Source organism: Cuculus canorus, chromosome 9 (genome assembly GCF_017976375.1).
Source record: "Cuculus canorus isolate bCucCan1 chromosome 9, bCucCan1.pri, whole genome shotgun sequence".
Lineage (NCBI taxonomy): Eukaryota > Metazoa > Chordata > Aves > Cuculiformes > Cuculidae > Cuculus > Cuculus canorus.
In genome coordinates this window covers 7,315,982-7,339,680 of record NC_071409.1, presented here as the reverse complement: position 1 = coordinate 7,339,680, position 23,699 = coordinate 7,315,982, and the positions used below count along the sequence as shown (strand labels likewise).

The 23,699-nt window shown below is 40.9% G+C and overlaps 1 protein-coding gene across 11 annotated transcripts in view; it reads left to right on the top strand.

Annotated features, from left to right (window-relative positions):
- DOCK10 (dedicator of cytokinesis 10) overlaps nucleotides 1-23,699 on the top strand; it is a 156,154-nt gene that overhangs the window by 52,793 nt on the left and 79,662 nt on the right. For 7 of the 11 annotated variants that reach the window (XM_054074354.1, XM_054074359.1, XM_054074361.1 and 4 more), the window contains exons 2-4: nucleotides 7,138-7,257; nucleotides 15,503-15,592; nucleotides 20,678-20,760. In XM_054074354.1, coding sequence (XP_053930329.1) covers nucleotides 7,138-7,257; nucleotides 15,503-15,592; nucleotides 20,678-20,760 — 293 coding nt within the window. The remainder of the gene's footprint in view (nucleotides 1-7,137; nucleotides 7,258-15,502; nucleotides 15,593-20,677; nucleotides 20,761-23,699) is intronic. The other 4 variants (XM_054074356.1, XM_054074360.1, XM_054074351.1 and 1 more) reach the window with 1 other exon arrangement.

Genomic DNA, 23,699 nt, shown 5'->3' with positions numbered 1-23,699 from the left:
AAAGACTTCTAAGATCATCAACTCCCACCATCAGCACAACACCACCGTGCCTACTAAAGATGCACTTGCCCATACATATACCTTCCAGATTAAGAAAGCACTGCAGCAAGGCTACAATGCCAAGTGTATAACCGTGGCTGAGAAACAGAATTCAAGAAACACTTAGCTCTAAGTTGAGCGTAGCATACAGCATCCCCTTCCTCTCCTCAGCACAGATGCTTTGCTGAGTATGGGCTTGGGTGTTTTAACCATGAGATAGTCTTATGAGTCTTATTGCTTTCACAATTCATAATGAAAGCAAAGGTAACTTCTAACTTGAGAAATGAATGGTAATAGAAAGAGTAGGTCACTCCCAGTTGCCTGAGAACAGGGGTCTGTGGTTTGAGTTGCCTTAGTGCTGGTCGCTCGGCAGTTGGCTTGCTGGAGAAGTTACGTGTCTGCATGCCAGTGAAGTCCCTGATGGCTGCATCAGTTAAAATTATCTGAGTTAGCCCAGCCACATGAGAGGCATTTCCAGTACTCTTAAAGCCAGAAAATATGCCAAGCAAACCTTTATAGATTTTCATCCACAAAACAATGGTAACTTACAATGTAAGCAATTAGGATTCATCCAGTCCCAGCTGTATTTGTACAAAGTCTCATATAGTCAAGCTAATCTGTTATTGGTGTCAATTAGAATTTTCTTTGAATTAAGAGCTTTAATAAAAGAAAATGACTTTTCTCTTTCTTTATTCCCAGCAGGGTCTTCCACAGGTTCCCCTGCTTTTGTGCAGCTTAAGCTGATGGGTACTATAACGTTTTGGAAACTAATTTCTGCTTTGCTTGCAATTTGGGGATTTGAATCTTTTGGTAATTCTTTGCAATTTTCTCTGTACCAGAATCTTGTGGGAACTGGCAATCCCCTTAATGGAATTTATTGGCACGTCACCTGCTGACACTAAAGAGTGTATCAGTTGTGCTTTGCAGTGCTGAAAAACTGGCTGGGTTCTTTCCAATTGTAGTTCTCCGAGGTTTACTGAAAGACGTGAGAAATTAAGTATTAGACCCGACAAGTGAATGTATTTTAGGGTGGGAAAAGTGTCACAGAAAGTTTTCTTTGTACCACTTATTTGAATAAATTTGACTGTGGATGACGGGCTGAGCGAAATGCAGCCTTTGTAAGGTGGCCAGCGAGTCCGTTGACTGCACATAGATGTGTACCAGGCCAAGTGATGATAAAAATGACCAGATCCAAAATAAAGTGGAGGGCCCATCTGCCGGCTGGTTCTGGCTGTGCTTCCCTGTCCTTTCCTTGCATACCTTTTGCAGATGCTGAATTTCCTCCCCTGTGCTAGAAACATAAAACTTATTTTCCTTAAAAAAAGATCCACAGCAACACACAGCGAGTGTGCTGGGAGCACAATCTTTCCACGGAAACCATATCGGATATCAACTGCTGTACTGCCTAAGGGTGAATAGTATCACTAGTTTATCTGAAGGTGGGTTAAATTCAGCCTTTATGCTACACCTCCTCCAAAAGTCATGGAGTCCTGGCTGTTCTTCAGCTTCAGTTTGGACAGGCTTGGCAAAGAAATATTTAATTGAAGTTGGCCCTCTCTAGTATAATAAAATCAACTACATCTATTAACCATATTAAAAAATTCAAAGTCATGTATTATGCCAAAGACACTGTTTTAACTGGGAAAAGGAAAGGAAGAACAAGAAATGTGAGAAGCACTTCACATTGATGTCATCCCAGAAAGTAATTTAATTTGCCGTTGTGAGTTTTACTAGGATTGAATTTGGTTAATAATATCATGGTGAAGCCTGTAAAAATGAAGGAAGATGATGCTGTTATTTCGGGAAGTGGTCCTTTCTCTTCTAAGTCTACCCATTTCAGTATTTCAAATGTGTACTAGGATGAATTGTAATTTTAGTCAAGCCATAGCTTGGGTGTAATGTAAAATCAGAGTTCTGCATGATGTTGACCAATCTGACCATCACAATTCTTTTCATTCTTTTATGAACATACATGATCCTCCTGTCATGAAGATATTTTAGTCCAGGTAACTCAAGTCGATCAGTTTAAAATCTTTCTATGTGACTGTTTCTTATATTTTCTTCTTCTTCCTGGCATAGGGAAGAGAAAAATTTAATTTAAACATCTCTATTAAATTCAATAGATTTTACATACTCAGGATTTGGTGTCTGGGAATGATACATCATTAAAGCATTAGAAAATCATAGCATTTGGTCTAGTTTATTTTTAGAATGGGGAAGTGCTTGGGATGACTATCCAGAGACTATTGGCTTCGGTTACCTCATTTCCTCCTTCAGTGAGTATTCACATAAATATGACTTCAGAAGGATGATACAAAAGTCATTTTATGCTATAATTATGAAGAGAAGACTGCTACTGGTATTGACATGATATGTCTGCGCAGCTGCAGGCAAGCCAGATACCATATCTTTTTTTGTAAAAATAATTTATGTGGATATTTTTGGTCATCATTATTGGGAAAAATAATGCTTTTGTACCTAGATTGGAAGATGATGGCAATCAAGATGTACATCACAAGTGTAATCTGGGCTGTTTCACCGGTGTGAAATTAAGTAGCAATTACCCCTCTGTGGTGTTGGCTCCAGTGCTCATTAGAGATCTCTTCACTCTTCAAAAAGAGCTTGAAAATGTTGGCTCCACGACACTGCCAGGCTGTGAAGTAATGGTACTGCTGAGATGGTTGTAGCAGGTGAAGAGTTGGAGAGTGCCTTTTTACTAGATGTATTCACAAGCATTTCAGTACAACTAATCGTAATTCATTACTGACTTGAGATAGAGAATATAAAAAGCACTATAAAAATCCAAGCCAGCGTAATTCGATCTTGGCACAGATTACTAGGTTGGTCTGTTTCCAGAAAGAGCAGACGAGTTAAATTGAGAAGAGGCAGCACTGTGGTTATTAAATTAGCTTTAAATCAGCCGTACTCATTTACAAATCTCTGCTAGTGCTCATAGGGAGAAATTTGCTAATCCTAACATTGCTGTTTCTCTCTGCCTGTGATGAGAAAACTGAGCGGTAATTCTATGCCTTCTAGAGATAAACTGATAAATAAATAAATAGATAAATAGATAAAACCAGCTGACTTTCCCTTCACCAATGCAATACTAAGCATTGCAGTGCTCAGCTTTGCCAAATCCCGAGTATTGTCTCTACAAAGGATGGAATCGATGTTCGTGTTCTCTTAAGGTTTGTAGGAATGTACAGAATTGATAGAGATTTGTCCTCTTTACTGTATTATCATGCTTGATGTTGGCAGGGGATGGACTAGATTATCTCTGCTGTCTGTGTATCAACGAGGATGGGCTATTGCTTGTATCTGTGATTTATGGGAGTTGACATAGTGCAGTATAGCATTGTATAAAGGATTTTACTGTAATGCCACAGAAGGAAGAATGGCATTTGTTATTACATCAACAGAAAAACATCACCATAAATATTGAAGTGCTTCATTGAAAAAATTTGCAGTAATTTTGATAATGTCACGTCTACTTGCGTTTAGTTACAGTTCAGATGTGTAAACTCTGCTAAAACTTCTTTGTTAACATCTGTTAAAATCTTTCCATCAGATCACACAGCGCTGAGAACAAGAGCATTAGTGCTGTGCGAAGAGTGATATTCGTAAGCGCGCTATGTTTCTCTGCTTCAGGCTTTTCTGGAGTTGCATTCTTGTCTCACATAACTGACCCTGCAGCTGTCCAGGAGATGCTTTCCCCCCGAGTGTTTTGGACAGCTATCAGGAGTGGCTTTCGGAGTACTGCTGGGTTTTGAAGAGAAAAGAGAGGCTGATGTGACATAGCTTCCTGTGCCTCCACATGCAACTGAACATCTGTGTGACATTAATTTTGAAGGAGGTGTAGCTGTGCTCACCCCAACTTTGCAGGGATTTCCAGGGGGAAGAAGGAATATCTGTTCGTTCTGCCAGCCCCAGCAAAAAGGGTAGTTTCCTTTGGCATTAGAGAACCTGCAAATGCTGCACACTTTTATGGGATTCCCCCATTTTTCAAGAGAAGTTCCAAGATTTTTAGGATTCCCCAGCTTGCTCTTGGTCTGTGACTTCAGTAGGAAGGTGGCTACTTATGTTATGTGCTTACTTTATTTTTTCTTATGAGATTTTGAAAGCCAACATTCACGATGTTTTCCAAGGAGTATCTGGCCTAGACAAATATTGTGTTGACTCGTCTCTGGTTTTAAAGAGTGGACATTTATGGTTTCAATGGCATATCTGACTTATTAAAAGTTGAGATTGTTACAAAACCACTAGTCTAGCAGTATCTGCTCTAGGAAGGGGAGGGTTCTCGGTGTAGTTAATGTCACAAACTTTCTGCAGTTTGTGACATATTTCAGTGAAACTGCTACACAGAAAAATGCCTGCATGAAACGCTTGTACCTCTTGAATATCAATGTATGTATTTTTTTGCTTTCACTTTGAGTTTTTTTGAAGTGATTGCTATAAGGTTTCCTCCTGAAGGTAACAGTTAAAGTACTACAAGTTTGCTTTCTGCTAAACTTGGACTGAGTGAACTTTGTTCAGATCTAGGCATCATTGCAAAAATGAGTGGTACAGCATAGACGGTACGCTTGGTGTGTTTTGTGTTCTCACCCCATGTTTTAACTCTTCAAACTTATTTCTATATAGGAATATTTTAGGAGATAGGTGGAATAGTATATTTAATCAATGAGAGTCTAAACTCATGACTAAGGGATACTGCAGTGACTCAGCATAACTTGAGAGGAAATACGAATGACTCCGAAACTGTCCATGATGAGATGGTTGGATGAGTCTATAACGTTCCTGTGGAGAACTACTGTCAGTAAACAGCAGACTGGAACCTCTCTAAAGAATACGACTGCTACTCAACCTGATAATGTCTTGAGTAGGACTGGATATGTGTTGGTTGTTACTGGTCAGGGCCAAGTACTGCCTTGGGATAGTCTAAGGCAGCATGGCTGGGTTAACATGATGTATCTTGTGTCCTAGCAGGGTGACTTACTTGAGCATCACACACTGCTATACGGTCCTGTCACAGAATCTAAATTAAACTTTCAAGTAATTTCTTCCCTTTTGGTCCTTTTGTGTTTTACAGTGGCCTTCCTCTAGCTAAGTTTATTTTTTTCTGTTAAACAATGCCAAGTTTTGTTTCTAATCCCATTTTCATTTCATAACTCTAAGGCAAAATGTACAGTTGTCCTTGTACAGCTCCATGTTCATCTAGAAAGGAATCTAGCACAGTCTCTGTCAGAATCCCATTTTATTTTATTCATAAAGAATGATCTTTTAGTGGCTTCCTGGAAGCTGGTAGTTAAACCATGTTTAGGTAGGTCAAATATTGTTTTTCTTTCCTCTGTCTCCTTCACATCCCACAACATCATTCATGAACCACTTTCTTCAGGGAAGAGCTTTCAAAAAAGTTCTATTGATTACTGTTATGTGCCGATCTTGTCTGTCTTTACAAGTCTTTAATGTCTGAGCATTAGTAGATAGTGCTTTTGGCCTGTGAATGCTAAATACTAACGGTTTTTAGAAGTTTATTAACTATTAAGCTGGCAAACAAGTCTAAGAGAGTTAATAGACTGAGAAGAGAGTTAATGGACTGAACTGTTGAAGGAGCAGCTCCAACTTTTTAAATTGCAACTTCATCCTAGGAGGTTTTCAAGACTTATGTGGACAAGTTTCCAAGCAGCCTGATCCAGCCTGCCTGGCTTTGAGCAGGAGGTTGGCATAGATGACCTGCAGAGGTCCTGAGTTATTCTGTGATTCTGTTGTGTTAGACAATTTAATAACTTTGTAGGAATCATGTGTTATCCTAGTGTTTTAATTCATTTTTTGTGGCTGTGTTACTGGTAAGTAAAGTTTTCATAGATGCTTTTGATACTCAAGGGAGTCTTGAACTTGATGTAGAAGGGAAACAGTGTTCACCAGGGCTGGCGAGAAATTTTGAGATAACTCTAACTACTGAAAAAACAGGAACTCTAGAACAAAGTCAAAAGAGTGAGAGATTTGTGGGTTTGGATCATTATATGTGTAATGGACCATAAATGAATGATATTTATATAATCAAACATGATGGGGAATTATGAGAGTATCCATTGGAGGCCTTTGTTTTATGAAGATATGAAAGCTTTCTTTTCCAGTTCACAGTGGTTTTGGTTTAAGGAAGAGGGAAGGAAACTTCATGTTATTCTGGATAGCGTAGTGCCAGAACAGTGGGCAAAATACAGTCTACTTAATGTCCACCATTGCATTGGACTGAAAAAGTGTTGTGCACAATTGTTTCTGCTTTCGCTTTCCACTTGTAACCCATTTCTCTCTCATCAGGTACTTTTCCATCTCTTCTAACAATTCTCTTGCCCTTTCTCATTTGCTGTTTCTGGTGTTTGTGTTTGAATTAAGCAAATGTTGCCAGTCTAATACATGATTCTTTCTTCAATGTGTTGTAGCATGTCTGATGGGCTTCTCTTTTTCTATTTTTGGGTTGTATTTGGAGACACTGTGATTTTATTTTTGTTTGGCTGTTCCTGTAGTGGTTTCTTACTTTACTGCTGTTTCAGGCAATAATTCTATTACCATTCTGACAAAAGAAACCATGGGGATGGGTGCCAGATAGTTTATTCCCGGACAATAACCTTGGGTTATTACCATGTAAAACAATGTGACGGCACTCATAAGCTACCAGCAGTTCGAGAGGCAGAACTGTCTAAGACAGTGAAGAAATTAATTGATTGATTATTCTCTAACACGTTAGCTCAAAGTCATAGCTGTGTTCATTTCAAGTGGTGTCTGACTGTGTTTGCCTACGTGCATTTACAGAGAAAGGGTGTTTCTGAGAATATCAGGTAATTTAATGTGGTGAGTTTGGTATCTGTAAAATGCTGACAAATTGCTCTGGAGTTATCAGATGGCTGTTACAACTGGCCCAGCTTCCTCACTTCCGATGTTCTCATGAGCTCAGCTCCAGCAAGCTGGGAAGAGAGGGGTGTGGGGAAGAACTTAATTGTATTTTGGTGTAAAAAAGGAAAAATGCAGCACACCTCAGCCTATAAAGGGGGGAGGAAGGTAATTACCTGATCTTTTCTTTTTTTTTTAATTTTTCCACAGCAGGAAAAGCCCAAACTTTTGGAGCCTTTGGATTATGAAGCTGTTATCACAGAGATTGAAAAAAATATTGGGGATAACCAGTTTAAGGATCTGATATTATTCCCTGATGATGATTTTTCAGTAAGTACAAAGCAAATAAATGTTATTCTTTCTCTTGGGTTTGTCTGTTGATTTCTCTTAAGTTTTAAGAAAAATTAAGTTTTTTTTAAGTTCTTAAATTAAGGGTTTTCTTAAGTTTTCTTAATTTATGCGTAATGCCTTACTTCTCTCCCACCAAATTCACTGTGTTTTTTTCCTCTGACACTTGAGTATGAATGAATTTAGTGTTCAGAATTAGATAAAGCTTGAAGCCCTGTTTGTTCCCAAATATATTTCAGGAACTCAGAAATCATGCTATTCGGTGACATATACTTGTCTGTTTGCTCAGCATAGTGGTAGTTTGGCCAGTGTTGGAATCTTCCCCTACCCTCATAATCTAATTAATCACACTTCCCTAACTTATATCCAGTCTTTCTGATCCTATTCTATTTAACGTGTTTGCCCGCTAGAATCAGACAGCCCATGATTCCTGGTCTTCTGCTCAAAGTCAGACTTTTTAGATAGTGACTGTGACATTTCCAAGCTGTGCTATGGCTGACATTCGATTGCATGAGTAAGATAAATCCAAATGGACTTGATTTTTGTTTAGTTTTGGAGTTGTCTTAAATTCTTCTCCGGTGGGGTTTGAGATCTGGCATCCGAAACGATGGGGGCTGCAGAGTCCCCAGTTCTGAGGCAGGGACCAGTGGTGAGATGCTGGCAGGCAGTGGATACCAGAATCCACAGCCATGGAGCTACCCAGCTTCATCTTGCTTTCCGTATTATTTGTCTTGCCAAGCTGCAAAGAAATTGGAAATCCAGGAAAATCCTCACTGTGGCGATGCTGAGGCAGCTGGAGAGGGCAGGGGCTGCCTGCTGGGTGGCAGGGGAGGCGTGATGCCTGGCCGGTAAGCTGGCAGATCGCTGGCATCTTATAGCAATTTCTTCAAAACCAACCCATCTTTGTAAAAGACTTAGGTTTTGATGAATAGCCGTTCTCTAATGGAAATACATTTCAATTTGTGACCAATTGTAACTGCTGTGTGAGGGCCTTTCCCATCAGCTCATGGCACTTCTACTGTCCTGTGGGGCTGGCTTAATCTAATCGGCTGTTTTGTTTTACTGAATGGCTCTGTTTCCTTGGTGGCATTAACTGAATTGATGTGCTCCTGGGATTGAGAGAAAACTAAACAGAATAGATTTCCTCATTATCGTTAATTCCTTTATCCATTTTGCAGATTTGTGAATTTATGAAATTGAAATTTAGTATTATAAAGCTGACTAGACACACTATGTGCCGCCACGAGGCCCTTGAGCCCATTGATTTAGCGTTACGGAGATCAAGGCAGTGAACCAAAGCCTCAGTGAAAGAAGAATCGTGTCCTACAGCTCAAGACCTCTGGCTGTCAAATCATACTTTCATATCCTTATTTTCATTTCATTTTGAACAGTTGCTGCCTGGCTTTTAGTAGCTACTTCTATTTTGTTTGTTCTGTGTTATGCTTTGCAACTGTTCTCCATAATCTATTTAAATAAGCAAAAAAAACAAGAAGAAGAAAAAATATGAAGACAGAGGAGAGAGGTATTTGCATGCAGCGGTGTCCTGCACTCTCAGAAGAGCTTGCAATAAACCTGTCTGTTTTCTTTGTTATCTTCTGTTGAAGTCAGATGCAGTAACAAGAGCTTATGCCACCAGACAAGACTGCAGAGCTTTCATAGCAGACAAGTTTTTCAGCTGCAGACTGTTCTATTTATAGCCCTGCTTCTTCCTCCTGAAATATCACCTGTGTGCAAAAGCCTGAATCAGCCATTTGAGTAGAAAGAGATCCACATCTGACTGAATTAGGGGTTGCTCAGGCTGGCTCCGAGTGCTATTTAATGCGATAATGCCCCAGGAAATGGTGGACCTTACTGTTTAATTCCTGATGATTACGGTTACCTTAGACTTTGTGGCACAGTGCTGATGTGCAGCCCCAGTTTGGGCTTGAGTGTTAGCATATTCTAGGGGCAAAAGTCTCTTCAGAGTGAAATCCCACCAAAGGAATTAGCTGAGATAGTGAACATGAGAGAAAATTCTGCTTTTTATGATTACCCATTCCCAGATCCTGTAGTATTCACTGCATATGGGTCAGCTATCGTCGTAGTTACTCTATTGTCTGGTCTTTTGTTTCATCTCAGAATTGATTTTTCTCTTTGAATGCAATACAAAGAGAATGTAGTTGTTCTCACAAGACTTTATCTGATCATTTCCAACATCTTACAAGAAGTCTGGGAAACGGCCAAGAATTCTTAGTGAATCTGAACCTGATAGACTGTATTCTATCATTTCTCTGCATTTCAATAAAGAATACAAGATGTGTATATTGCAAAGATGCGTTCTCTGGTTTTACTCCAGCTAGGGAAAATATGCTTCAATTTTTTTGTAACTGTGCTTGATAATCCTTTTAAAAGAAAAAAAAACCTCAACATTGATTCATATCAGTTCCACATCACGTTTTCCTAGCAATGCCTTGCTTGCTAGCTCTCCTACTGCCTGCTCAAAGTCCAATTTCTCTTTGATAATAAGTATGTCAGCTCAGCTTTATTTTTCACCTGCTTCTGGATTCCCAGAACAAATTGCTCTTCTGTTGCTGTGCTGTCTAATAATGGCCAGTGAAAAAATCTGCATCAATACAGCAATTGTGTGGAGGAAGGATCTGCAGAGCTCCACAGGAGCTCCCTGTCACATGAGTACAAGTTTGTACTGTACTTCTTGGTGGTACTAAGTGGAAGGTGATAGGCTTCCTGTTGTGCTCATAAAAATGCGTGCTTGGTGGTGATGCTGATGGATTTTCATCTTCACCATCGGGTTACCATGCTCCATTCACCTTCTGTTCCCCTGACCTGGCCACGCTCTTCCTTGACAACTGGAACCACTGCTGTGTGGCATTCCTATTTCTCACTTTTCTCCTATGTTTTTACTGGAAAGGAGACCACAAAAGAAGTCTGATATCTTCTTTTGGGATTGGTCTCCTTTTCACATTTAACCTTTTGCATCTTAGTCTTGCACAGATTTGTTGTCCTACATTTATACTTCTGCTCCTAAGCACCTTCCTGCATTCAAGCAAAATGCTTTCTGTACCCTTTTGTAAGTATTTTTCTGTCCTCATTTCATGTTACTGTCCTTGGGAAATTCACCGAACCTCTCCCCAGCAGTCTCTTTTTAGGTCTGTCCAGGATCTCATCTTGCGTAGAATCGTTATTCAACTCCCTAAGTGGCAACAGGCTCAGCACCCCTTTACTTACACTTTTGCTATTGTGGAGATATAGTAACTAAATATGTGTTAAAAATATGTTGTTAAATACAAGTTAATCATCATAAAAAAGCTAGCTGGGAGTATTTAGAATCATAGAATGCTTTGGGTTGGAAGGGACCTTAAAGATTGTCTTGTTCCAACCCCCCTGCAATGGGCAGGGACACCTCCCACTGGATCAGGGTGCTTAAAGCTCTATCCAACCTGGCCTTGAACACCTCCAGGGGTGGAGCATCCATGACTTCTCTGGACAACCTGTGCCTGTGCCTCTCCACCCTCAGAGTAAAACATTCCTCACTAATACTGAAACTAAATTTGCCCTCTTTCAGCTTGAAACTGTTACCCCTCATCCTTTCACTGCGGTCCCTGACAAAAAGCCCCTCCTCAGCTTTCCCGTAGGTTGCCTTTAACTGGAAGGCTGCTATTATGACTACCTTTGATAGGTACTTCAATTTTATATGGTATCGAAGTATGTGAAACTCTCTGGGTCGTGAAAGATTGTTCCTCCTTCTCTTCCCACATACTGTTTTTTAAATCTGTATTTGAAAAGTGAAACTCAGACTTTATAAATGAATCTTCTAATTATGAATGCATGCCTGATTTGAACCTGCAGTAGAAATAAAAAAATCATTCTAAATTTAGGACAGGTGTTAAGAGGCCAAAGCTTACCTGTGTAATGCAAAACCAATTGAAATTCAATCTGAGATGTGCTCCTGACTCTTTTGGGCTTTTCAAAGTCCACCCAGGTGTCCTCCAGGAATCAGAGGCCTTAGAAGAGGGGCTGAGTTGTACGGTGCTGACACTCTCCATCGCTGCTGGTGTGACTGTTTCCAGGCTTCTTTTTAGCTTTGAGCAAGGTAGAAGAGCCAGAATCTCCATATTTTTCATATTGTGAAACCTCTGCTATCTAAATGTTGTACAGGAACAGAAGTTGTTCTTTTTGATACAGAAGTTCACAACAGGACCAGATGTACCTTTAAGGGGAGAGGGCAAGAGTAGGCAGCAACACTGCCTCTTCACATGACAAAGAGTACATGTACCATAGAGGCAGCTCTAAGTGCAGGACTTGGAGCCGCCTTGGAAATAACCCTATAAACCTGAATTATTTCTAAGATTGGAAGAGTTACAGTGTTGAGATCATGGGTTATTTCCAACAGTGCATGACTTATCTCCCACTTTCCCATGTGATAGGCAGTATCTGCTCATCCTTAGAGGAGCAGAAATGGAGTCCATTATTCTCATTACTAATGGGATATGCGTATCCTTGATGTGCCAGTTCACATCATTTGGGAGGATCAGGAAAGCAAGAGATACCTACACTTAGAGAGAGATGCACTCCAATAGAGCTAAATGCAGTAAGCAAAGCAAACATTATGTTGGCAAAGCATAGCCTCTCACACTGAACATGATTTGCAGAGTGGTGGGGCAAAATCTGTCCTTCAGCCGTGCTCTGTGCTTGCTTTCGTTTCACTTTGCCCCTGCACACGTACCTCTGTGGTGAGGGCTGTGCTGGGACAGCAGACAGAAGCCTGTTGGGAGCCCCGTATGGCAACAGCTTTTGCACGGTGGCATTTGTACAGCAAAGTTGCGTTTTATCCTGCTTTTTAATTTGATGGACTAACTCATTGCAGGTTTTGGTAATGTTAAGTAAATCTGTTTACTTGGATGAAAACGGGGCTAAGCACCTTTCTTTAGAGAGAATTGAATCTCAGCATTAACATACAGGACCATTTCTGCCTGCGTGCGGTTAGCTCTCTTAGAAAGGCTGCCTTTTCAGGAAGTAAATATAATCATTTTTGATGCATCCGTCTGAAGATTTAACCACTGGTAACATGCTTTCAGACTAAAAGCTATTAGAATAGATTCAGAGTGAAAATATTTGAAATAGCTAATGGAGTTTTAACTCCATTTTCAAATACTAAACTCACTGTGTCAGTGGGAAATAGGCAGCATCCAAAAATATTTTCCTAATCAAAATATTGGTAAGGACCCGTAATAACTTGTGGCTTTCACTGAAGAGAGCGAATGTAGCAAGAGAGGGCGCTTAATTAAATTGCACCTTTATAACTAATCAAACACCTGGGGCCAGCAGTTTGTGCAAATGAGACAGCCTGGCTGAATGCCAGAAATCATTGTTGGATGTGACATGTTTACATAAAATAGATGAAAAAAAATATTCCAAATTATGGAATTTAATGCTTTAGGCCTATACCTGCATTATTTGATTATCACAGTTTGCATGCACAGATGAGGAGCTCGTCGGCCTCTGATTTGAACAGACAATTGCTATGATTGCCTAAACATTAGCAAATTAGGCTGCATTCAAAGCACGTTTATAAATGCTGAATTCTGTAAATAAAATCCTTTAATATTTTGATGACCCTTTTGGAAGCACTTAGTGTGTTGTTGAAATTAAGTTGTTTTCTGCAGTTAAAAGGTTTTGGTGAATATATGCTATGCCTGATCAGCCTTTACGAGCATTTAATTTTGGAAGTAATCGGCTATGAACAGGAAGTGTTATTGTGGCAAGGCTTTTGCAGCAAAGTGGTTGAACATAGCTAATTCTCAGAAGGGAAGTGTTTTGTAGTTTTTAAAACAAGTTTAAATATAACAATATACAAGATTTTTTCCACGTCCGAGTTCTGTGTAAATGAACCTCTGGTATTCTTGAGCAAGGTCTGCAAACGCACCAAACCAAATGCTACCTCGTTTCTCTGTTTTGCTTGGCTAAGCTTGTTTCTTTCAAGCTTAGTCTCATTGAGAAGAAAGGTGGGGGAGTGTACCACAAGCGAAACAGTGGGCTTGAGTTACATATCTTGTTAAAATGACTGTAGATGAATAAGCGGTGTAAGGGAATGGAGGCGCAGTGACCCCATTGAGGCAAATGTCAGCTGTCTTGGTCAATTTGTTTATATCAGCTGACAAGAAGCATATTAGATTAAAAAAAATGGTCTTAGTAGTAAAAAATTATACAACTATCTTCTGCATAATAAATGGGGCAGATGAGTTTTGTTATGGGCAAGCAGAAGAGGTTGTCGGTCTCTCTGCAGTTTAGTCACCATCCTGACAGAGTCAATGAGTTACGGAGTGCATCACACGTCTCTTTTGTGGCCTCCTACTCTGCCTTAGCCTGGAAACAGCAGCTGATCTTCAGAGTGGTGATATCATGGGAGGACAATGTGCGTGCTTTGTGGCTGCTACTGCTGGCACCCCAGCCCTGGCAAGAACTCCCTATGACAGATCTTAGGGGCACCTGTGGGATTGTGTCTTCTTGGGACTGTTTAAAACCAAAGAACATAAAATGTCAAGATCTGAAGTAAAAGTAATAAAATGTTTCCCAGAGACTGGGTACTGCTAGGATATCCCTAAGCAACCAAGGATTCAGATATCTTCACTAAACATGGCCTGAAAATCCGTACTTCTCCATACACTGTCTCTTTCCCTCATAGACTGATTGCGTAAGTCTCCACTGCACGCAGGCTTTAGTAACGCAGCTGGGTAGAGCCCAGGAACCACATTTAGGAAACTGCGCTTACTTTGTCAGAACAACTGGAGGGTTTTTTTCACTTAGTTGTGTCTACAAGGCACCATCGTTATTTGTGGTAGCCAAAGTGTTTTGATCGTGTGGTATCCTGAGCTAAACAGATGAAACAGAAAAAGTTCGGGAAATCCCATGACGCTTGTATCTGCTTGAGGGATACATGTCTTTCTTTCTTAATTACTCATATGGAAAGCAAAGGGAGGGCAATCAGTGTGGTCTGTGTAAGCTGTAAGGAAAAATGCAGTCAACCCTATCGAGGCAATTGTCATGCAGAGTCTGTGTGCTTCAATTTGTAGAGACAAAGACATTGCTTTTAAGCCTGAGACTACTGTGTTTCCAAGGGCATAGTAGATACTTCAAGTTGCTTCATGGTATTAGTAAGTAGTGGTTCTTTGTACTAAACTAGTCATGTACTACAGGTGGTCTTCTGAAAGTCATGTGCCTTTCCATAACGGAAGAGAAAATGAGCTTGGGAGATCAGATTTGTCTTGGTTTCAGTCCTTCGTTGACTTACTCTATTGTAACAGAGAGCATAATCTGGTCTGCTGGGATTCATTTTTGTTTCTTGTCCCCTCTTATGGCAGAGAAAGTGAGTGGGCCGGCTCTGTAGATTAATATAAAAACCCCAAAGCTGCTTCTTGTGTGACTTCTGCAAAGTGGCTGCCTTGCCTGACGTCAGCATAGAGGCCCTGGGTCACATTGAGGAGGATTGCTGGTGAATCTGGCCTCTTGTTGGCCTGCTGGGAGCTAAAGGAAGCTCAGCTCCTTGTGGAGACCTTCTGGAGATCCACTTCTCTGTTTGGTTTCCTGCTGTGGTGCCTGACAAGCCAGCTCAGTCAGGAGCTGCTTTCAAAAAAATGGCTTTATTTGTGCAATGCCTCTTTGGTCTGAAAGGAGGTTGTGGGAAGGGTCTGGAGTCCCATGTCAATCTGCTCTTTGCACCTGTGGGTGAAATGACCCACTGAGTAGCTCTTGCCTGGTTCCACTTGCTCCAGTGAGCTTTTTAGGGAGGACTCTCTGCTTCTCTCCTCTCCTTTCAAAAGAAGAAAAGCTCTGTTTCCACGTTCCTTGCTGCAAAGGCATGAGATGCAGAAGAGGGGTGGAGGAAGCAAGAAGTGCTTTTGGATTTGGCGTGTATGCTGGGACAGGATGTAAGGAAGACTTGATGAGGTTTTTTTATCAGAAACCTCAGAGACTGAAGCAAGTTTGCTTGGAACAGCTTTGTTTCCAGAAATCTATTCAAGCACTGCTCTTGCTAGTGTAATTAATGCTTTAGCTGATAGTAATGAATAGTGTGTGTGGGTAGGAGCTGGGTTGTAGATGTTGGTGTTCATGTGTATTGGCTGCATGACAAATTGAAAAATGCAAACCATAATAATAAGGTTCTTAACCTCTTCATGAGGCAAAACTGCTGTCTGTCACTCTAATTTGCTTTTCTTTTGTTTATTGTCAGACAGGCACAATTTCACTGGAAATCAGGACACTGTATCCTTCTGTACCTGAAGATGCAGAACAAAAAGCAGAGAATTTATTTGTTAAAGAGGTAAGTATCTAGTGTGTGTATAACCTTTAATTCTGAATAGAATCAGGGGCTTGGGGGAGATTTGCTGTGGTTATAAGGAACATGTTGTTTCTTTGGAGGGTTACCAGCGTATCAACAGGAGCCTCTTGTGAGATATTTGTATCTAGGAAAACTGCAAATGCACTGAATTAGCCTCTCATTCAGCTGTTTTCCCATGGCGCTGCTATAGACCACTGATATACTGATTTTTACATGAGTGCTAGTCATTGGTGATCTGGATGCACTTTGAACTTTGGAATATTAATATCAATCCAAAAAGGATGATTGCTTGACACTGTTGTCAGTATGTATCTTATTCGTAGGTGTATATTATAGCTGTCTGAGAAGTAGTTGTATGGCGAAGGACAGGGATGGGTTTACACTGATTGTCAGTATTTATAGCCTTTTCTGCCTTCATAGTAGAACATCAAGCAAAGTTCTTCTGATGGAGCCCCAGTAGGAGTGATTAGTTTTTCTACCTTTAAAAATGAGCTATGTATGTATTGTTTCTACACCTGAGCAAGGATTGTAGGAGAAGTTTGCTTTTTCTGCTACCTTGGGGATATTTCAGGTTGTCACTGGTTTTATCACTTTGAAGGACACAGTGGTGTTGGTTGTGCTGTCCAAAGGAGTTTTCTTTAGATGGCTCCCTGAACCTTCCCCGTCTTCCACTAGAGATTTAAAGTATAGCTCATAGAATCGTTTGGGTCAGAATGGACCTTAAAGCCCATTCAGTTCCAACTCCCTGCCATGGGCAGAGACACATCCCACTGGATCAGGCTGCTCAAGGCTCCATCCAACCTGGCCTCGAAAACCTCCAGGGATGGGGCAGCCATGACTTCCCTGGGCAACCTGTGAGCTTCTGTAAGGGGTTTGATTTCTAGCACTTACGACTAGCCTATATGTGTGTGTTCCCTGCCTTTTTTTTCTGCAGACTGGGATATTTCACACTTGGCTTCCTGATTTGAATCAGTACAGGCTATTTCATGTACTCTATAACTGCAAAAGAATTTGTGGAGGAAAAGTCAGTTGCAGACAAACCACAGGGATTGGAAAAACAAAATCCTAGATAAAATAGCAAGGTAGCTGTTGAATTGTATGCAACAAGACAAGTTACAGACTGGCCCTATTTCTCTCCAGCAGATCTAGAAAGAGCGATAGCAACTTACTGCCAGCTCAAATTGCCTGAGCTTTGCCATCTTTCTTAACCTGACAATAGTGTTAAAGGGTAGCATAACTTGTGGAACTATCTACCTTTGTAGAAGGCTTCCTGCCCTTTCAGCACTTTGGGGTCTGCTTTTTATTTTAAGGTTCTACAAGTTGCAAGGCGAGCACTGTGCTCGTGGGTTTACAGAGAAAACGGTGGGTCTAAAAATGGAACATAGTACACAGTGTCTGGGAGCCATTACAGCCGAGTTCTCCAAGGGGATGCTAATGACAACCTGGTAAAATAAATATTGAGCACATCTCTTAGCTTTCTCTGCAATACCCGTGAGCCAAGGGGAGAGGGAGAGTGGAGCAAAGCAGTGTAATAAAAACAGTACTACAGCTCTAAGCCTGTGCATAGAATAGTAGCAGGACTAAGACCTATCTGTAAAGTAGTAATGCATATGTTCCTTTTTTGCCACAAAGCCAAAAGCTATATATAAAATAAATTAAGCTCCAGAAAGAGGATTGTTTCTAGTCCAAAATCAAGTCAAACTGAGCATGAGGCGCTGTGAGGATCTGTGACTGTAGTCCAATGCAGCGATTGCACAAACCTGTACTGACCCAGCAGCAGGCTGTTGTGTTCTGGGCTGGTGTTCAGAACTTATGGAAAGATGTGCAGAAGTGGAGTTTGTGACCTTCACTCTTTTTTTGAAGCTGTGAAAAAGCCAACAGTTTACTCAGTGAAGGAGCCTTCTCTTTCTTCAAATATACTATAATCTCATGAATGGTGAAGATATCCATCTTGTACGTATTGGATTATCTGTTGGTCAGCTGGACTTGTTACAGCCCAGGATCTAATGTCTAATTCCTGATCGGACTGTTGGGGAAGCTGTAGGAAAGCCATGTACAGCTTCACCTCACTGAAGAAGTGGCGGCTGTCTCTCACCATTAGTGTGTACTACACTGTCTCAGTCATATATCAAGTTGTAACGTGAAGATATGAAGCGAGTCAGTTAAGTGAAGGGTCTGCTGTTGAGGGGGAAACTAATTTCTGTCATATGGCGTAGTGTGAGAATGTGGTACTGAAACTATTTCAAAAGCTCAGATTCATGACCTCATGTCTCATCTTTCTGGACATTTGGTGGTGTTCAGATGGTCCTGTCTATAAGGCACTGGTAGGTCAATTAAATGGGTTGTCAGAAGTCTGTGATAATGCCTCAAAACCCTGTCTGTTTCTTCCTAGTTGTTACATGCTTTGTTTCTTCCTCTAGCTTTTCCATTGCTAGAGTCCTGCAAGGATCAGATTTTTTTTTCCCCCATCCCTTACAAAAGTCCATACATATGGTAGCTTGATAATGCTACTTGGATATCTTTGGGGAAGCATGGTTGCAGAGGGAATGGCCCTGTGGATGAGGAGGCATGTGTTGGGAGCTGTGCAGGGGCCAGAGAGGGATGGAGCAGCTTGCTGCGGGAGCTTCCCTAGGTTGTGCAGTGTAAAGTAGCACAAGAGGTAAATATGTCTTTAAAATATTCAATGCTTTAAAATAATAGTGTGTTTTAATGTTTTGGCTTGTTACTCTGCTTTGTCACTGGACTTTATTCATCAACTGTGAAAAGAGCTCGAAGAGTTCCAAAATGAAAGTCTAGTTTGCTGGCAGGCAGTCGTGACGCTGCTGTGCTTGTTGTGGGCATAAGGGAGTAGAGGTAGGCCTGGGGTGGAGGCAGAATTTCAAGCCAGAGTGATCACATTGTCTTCCACCTTCCCAAATCCCATCACACTGCCTTTGATGTTGCAGCAGAGGTCACAAGAGTGGGAAGCGGTTGAGAAGACTTTATGAGTAGAGCCATGCATATCTCTGGTCATGGAGCAGAGCACAGAACCATCTGTGCAGCTTCCCCTTTAGCATTGTGGATACATCCATCTCTGGAAGGTCCTTCCTTTCTGTTTCCAACCTCCTGCATGGGTTACTCTCCCCTGTTCAACATCTCCTGCTTTTCTTCTCAGAAATAGCCACTCTTTGAGTGTGAATGAGGTAGCAGGATTGCCCTGCGTGTGCCATTTCTCTGTGCGAAGCCCAGTTGTTCCACAAATTATTTTCATCATAAGTGTGCCTGCATTTCCAGAGACCTGGAATTTCCCTATCACTATCCTAGAGGATGTAAGCAGGGGAGTTGCTTTCAAATGCTTTGTTTGCTTCATTAGTGTTTGTCTCACTTCCCATTCTGCAGGGTAAATCTTTTTTAAGTGCCTGTTGCACTGTGATGGCCATCAAACTGTCATCACCAGGACCAGAGCTAAGAATTTGCAGGTGGAAAAAGCTTGCAGGATTGTCTGGATCTCTAAGGAAAAATTAGACCAGCTGGGCAAGAAAAAAAAATAAAAGAAGATAAAGAATGACCTGAATTTGATAGGGCCTTTGGGAATGGGCTGTGCAGCCTGCCTGGTCGGCAGCGCAGTAGGAAAGTTCATGCAAACATGTGCCAACCCTCCCACGCCCCAAAGCTTCCATTTCTCCGTCTATATTTTTCCTCCTCCACAGTCCACTTGAGCTCAGCAGCCCCTGCACTGGTGCCTCTGCTCTTTGCCAGGAACAGTATGATCCAGCTGTGGCCTCTCAATGAAATCTCTGCCTTTAGAAAGGTTTTTCTTGCTCTTCAAGTCAGGTTTGCGGGTATTTTTCTTACTGCTATTTTTCAATTTCAATAATAATTTCCAATTTTAAAAAATAATTGAAAGTCAGCAGAGTGTTTGATTTTTAGTTGGGATGTTCTGAAGAGAAAGTGCTGTAATTTTTTAATTTTAAATAGATCTGATTTACAATGGATAGCCACATGAAGCTAGTTCAAGAGCAGCATTAGCTGTTGCACACGGAATTGGCTTGCCTTTTGTGAATTTACTGAGTAATACTTGAATGTGCTGCTTGTCCCTTTTGATTTTTGTTTTGATTAGCTTTTTCTTGGAGGAACACAATAAACCTTTATAGTTGTAAGCTAAAATACTGTGGTCTGCTCTATATAGTCTTCACAAGTGTTTGGGTTTTTCAACACATCAGCCTATAACCTTTGCAATAAAAGCCTGCATTGAGACTTCTCTGTGGGGTTTAATTACATCTCTTAAGTAGAATACTTAGTAATGAAAGTACCTGGGGAAGAAGGTACCGTTGGTTTACATTTGCCAAGTAGCAAGCAAGTGAAGTATGAATTGGAAGGTCTGTGCTTATCCTCACAATGGCCAGTGAACGAGCTTTTCATTAACTCACATAGAACAGTGTACATGTTGCTCTTGTAAGAGTATTCTTATAGCCCAGGTCACTATAACATAGTTTTAACTAAAACTTAGATCACACAAACAGGAGCTGATGAGATGACTGAGCAAATTCAGTGTGGAGGGGAAAATGAGACCGATGAGAAATGACAGTCCTATTAATATATTCCTTGATGTTTTTAGGAGGTTAAAGATCAGTTCTGGAGGGCAGAACAAGTAGAGAGCTTGTGCTACAAGAAGGGGGAATAAAAAGAGTAGGGAAAATGTATTTACAATGGAAGGCTTGGGTGATGGGAACATGATTCAAGTAAAAAATGTGTAATTAATGTCCATAGGGAAAGTCAGGCCCAAACTAGGGAGTGCTTTTTGAGGCAGTAGTGATGTAGATAATGATGCTTCCTACAGAGTAGATGAGAATCAGTAAAGCATGTTAACTTGCTATCAGCCCCCTCCTTCATCTTGTATGATTCAATGCATTTGATTTGAAAGGGAAATTGTGCTTCAAAATGTGGAAACAAATCACTGACTTCCCTTTAACTGTGCACCCAGCACAGAAGAGAAGAATGTGTTCTCTAGCACAAAGCATTGCCTCAGGTCTTTCTGGAGTCTAAATAGTTGTAGTAATTCTATTGTTTGTATTTCTTTCTCTTTAGGCTTGTAAATACTACAGTTCCCAGTGGCATGTTGTGAACTACAAGTATGAACAGTATTCGGAAGACTTTCGACACTTACCACAGTAAGACCTAGCATGAGTTCTTCTTTTTCTATTTTTTCCTATTAGGTTTGTGTCATTTTGCTGAGCTCTGTCCATATTTGCACTTTCCTTTGTCTCATATGCTCCGCTTGTTTTACTGTATTTATAGTGCCTTGCATTTTTAAAAAGGGGAAGAAAAGGTCCTTTAGCAAAAGTTCAAGACTCTGCAGAATTCACGAGTATCAACAAACTCTATTAGTGCTGATTCAAATCCTTAGAAGTGTATTTGCGTATTCAAAGCACAGTTGATACAGGGAAGCTGGTTTTCCATTTTCCTTAATAATGCATAAATGTCACTCACGTTTAACTGGGATTAGTTCTCCTTTTAGTTACCCTGTGTAACAGAGTAGGATTTCACTTAGTGCTTTATGACTGCTCTGCGCAGACGTGGGTGCAATGTGTTACAGCACTGGTGATACAAGGCTGCAGAAATAAATATGCAGGTGCCTGGGTAAGTGGGCACCCCTCTGTGCTTGAGGCAGTACATTAAAACCAGTGTAAAGGTGCTGAGAAGAGAAGGAACAAGTTTCTTGACTTGAGTGGAAAGAAATTTTGAATTTGGTGCTCATTCCTTCGTGCATGCGTTTCTACCCATGCTCCTTGTTCCTGGCAGGTTTATGTGCTGTGCCCTGAGGACTGTTTTAGGGAGTAGTTAATGAAATGACTGAATGCAAATGAGCTGTTACCTTCTCCTATCCTGGAATTCAAGGCACTAAAATCATGATACTGGATGAAAAAGGTTATTACATGCACATAATTCAGGAATGGGTGTTGTTAGATGGAAGCTAGTAAACATACTGTTACAGAAATTGATAAACTGGTTCTTATGGTCCCCTTTAAATGCTATGTTCAGAGGTTTTGTGCTGCAAGCTTTTTCTCTCATATCTGCATTCTCTCTTGTATGTTAGTATTTTTATGAACAGCAAGTACGATAGTACAAAAAGCCTCTAAGAGCAGTTTTGCTAATTGGAGATTATAAACAGACCTTTCCTTAAGTACACAGTGTACTGATTGTTTTAGAAAATAGGTGCATTTAGTGCTCAATAAAAATGTTGGAAGCGCAGCAGTTTTCTGTTTAACCTTAAGCATCTTCATTCTTATGAAATATGCATTTGACAGACATAGTTGCATTGCTCTACACAAGGGAAGTCCCTTGTAGCTGATTACACACAACCTATTCTGTGAAGGTTGTTTTATGATAATGTGGTGCTTAATATGTTTTGCTTTGAGGAGTTCATGCTCCAGGAATGCTTTGGTGTCTCATGTCTTACTTTTTTCCCCTCTTGAATAGATGATCATAACAAAACAAAAGGTCTTGGTTTGTCTCATATCAGAACGCAGCACTCAGGAGCAGTTTGGATGCAGTACCGATCGATGTTTCAGAAGCAAAGCTATGCAGGAGTGTTTGTATTTGATTTTTTGAAAGTTGCCATGGCTGAACATATTTTAAGCAGAGTTAGTTTGGAGTCCACTATTTCGTACCATTTCCGGTCTCTACAACATCAGCAGACCTTGATTTGCACATGGATGTTACAAAGTTCTGTGTTTTGGCCTAGATCTTCTCATGAAAAATAAAGTGACTGGCTATGTCTTGTCATAGTATTGTATCTTGCTGTGGATAGCTTTAGGTGCCCCGTTTCCACAGTTTTTTGTTTCATTTGTGAAAAACTGCTGTTGCACTACCGGAAATCTTAGTGTATTGTTGTATCAATTTCTTTTAAAGGACATGGTTGTATAAGGGAAGATTAGGTGAGTGTAAGCGTCTAGCTTTGCATCGTGAGAAAGGAACATCATTTGCAATAGCACATCTAACTGTGGTTTAAGTAATTCCATTCACTGAGACTGTGCTGAAATGTTCCTGTGGGCTTTCCCATTTAGAAACGCACAAACTGGGACTCAGCAGCCTTCAGCAATGCTGAAGGACTTCATACTTGTATGCACATGAGGCCACGTTGTGCTGTTTCCACAGTTACACGATGTGCCAAGTAGTGGCTGCATCGCATAGCAGATTTTTATTTGATATCGAAGTTGTTCTCGCTGAATGCTGACCCTTTCTGGTAGGGGAGCAGCTGCAATGTGATACTCCCCACCTGGGGCAGGCAAGGAGGACAGTGTGGAGCAATTCCACTGTAGTAGTGCTCCGGTACTGGGGAAGAGATTCACAACGTGCATAACAGCATGATCAAAACGTTTAGCAATTGCTTTAGTTTTCCTTTGAGTCTGTTCCTCCTTTGAGGTTTTTCTCAGGTCTTCTACCCCTTAAATTCCTCTCTGTGAACTCTCACTACCTCTTTTTACACCAGTTTTTATGCTTTGTGCTGGTGTGTTTTTGCTGCTTGGGCAAGTTGAAGGCAGGAGGAAGAACAGGGGTTGTTCAGTTTGTGCTGTGGTGACACCATGTCTGGGAAAAGAAATTTCATTAGCAAATCTTTTGCTGTTGGTAATAGAAAACTTAGAACATTTGCTAGATATTTCAGGTCTGGTCCCTTGGAATTCTGTGCTTTCATATTGGTCTGAAGAAGCATAGGCAGAGAAAAAGAGGGTATAAAAAGAAGGTATAAAAACAGGATCATGTCTTTGCTGCTCTTTAATCTACCTGCCCTAGAATGATGAGGAGAATGCCCAAAAGGATTCCAAGGAAGGAGAAAACCTTTTCTATGGAGAATGGCAAAGATCTCTGAGTGGATGAGTGTTTCCTGCTTGGTCAGTGGGATCTGACACCTGAAAGCAGTAGTGTCTGTCATTTTCCGTGTCTTCCGAGAGGACAGAAGGGTTTTCTTTTTTCTAAGAAGGTTACCATTTACCCAAGGCTGGTGGAAGGGCTGTGGTTTCATGGGACACCGTTACTCTGACTGTGGAGCGGCAGAGCAGGACCAAATTGCTGTGTCATATGGTGAGGGGCCAGCACCTCACCAATGCAG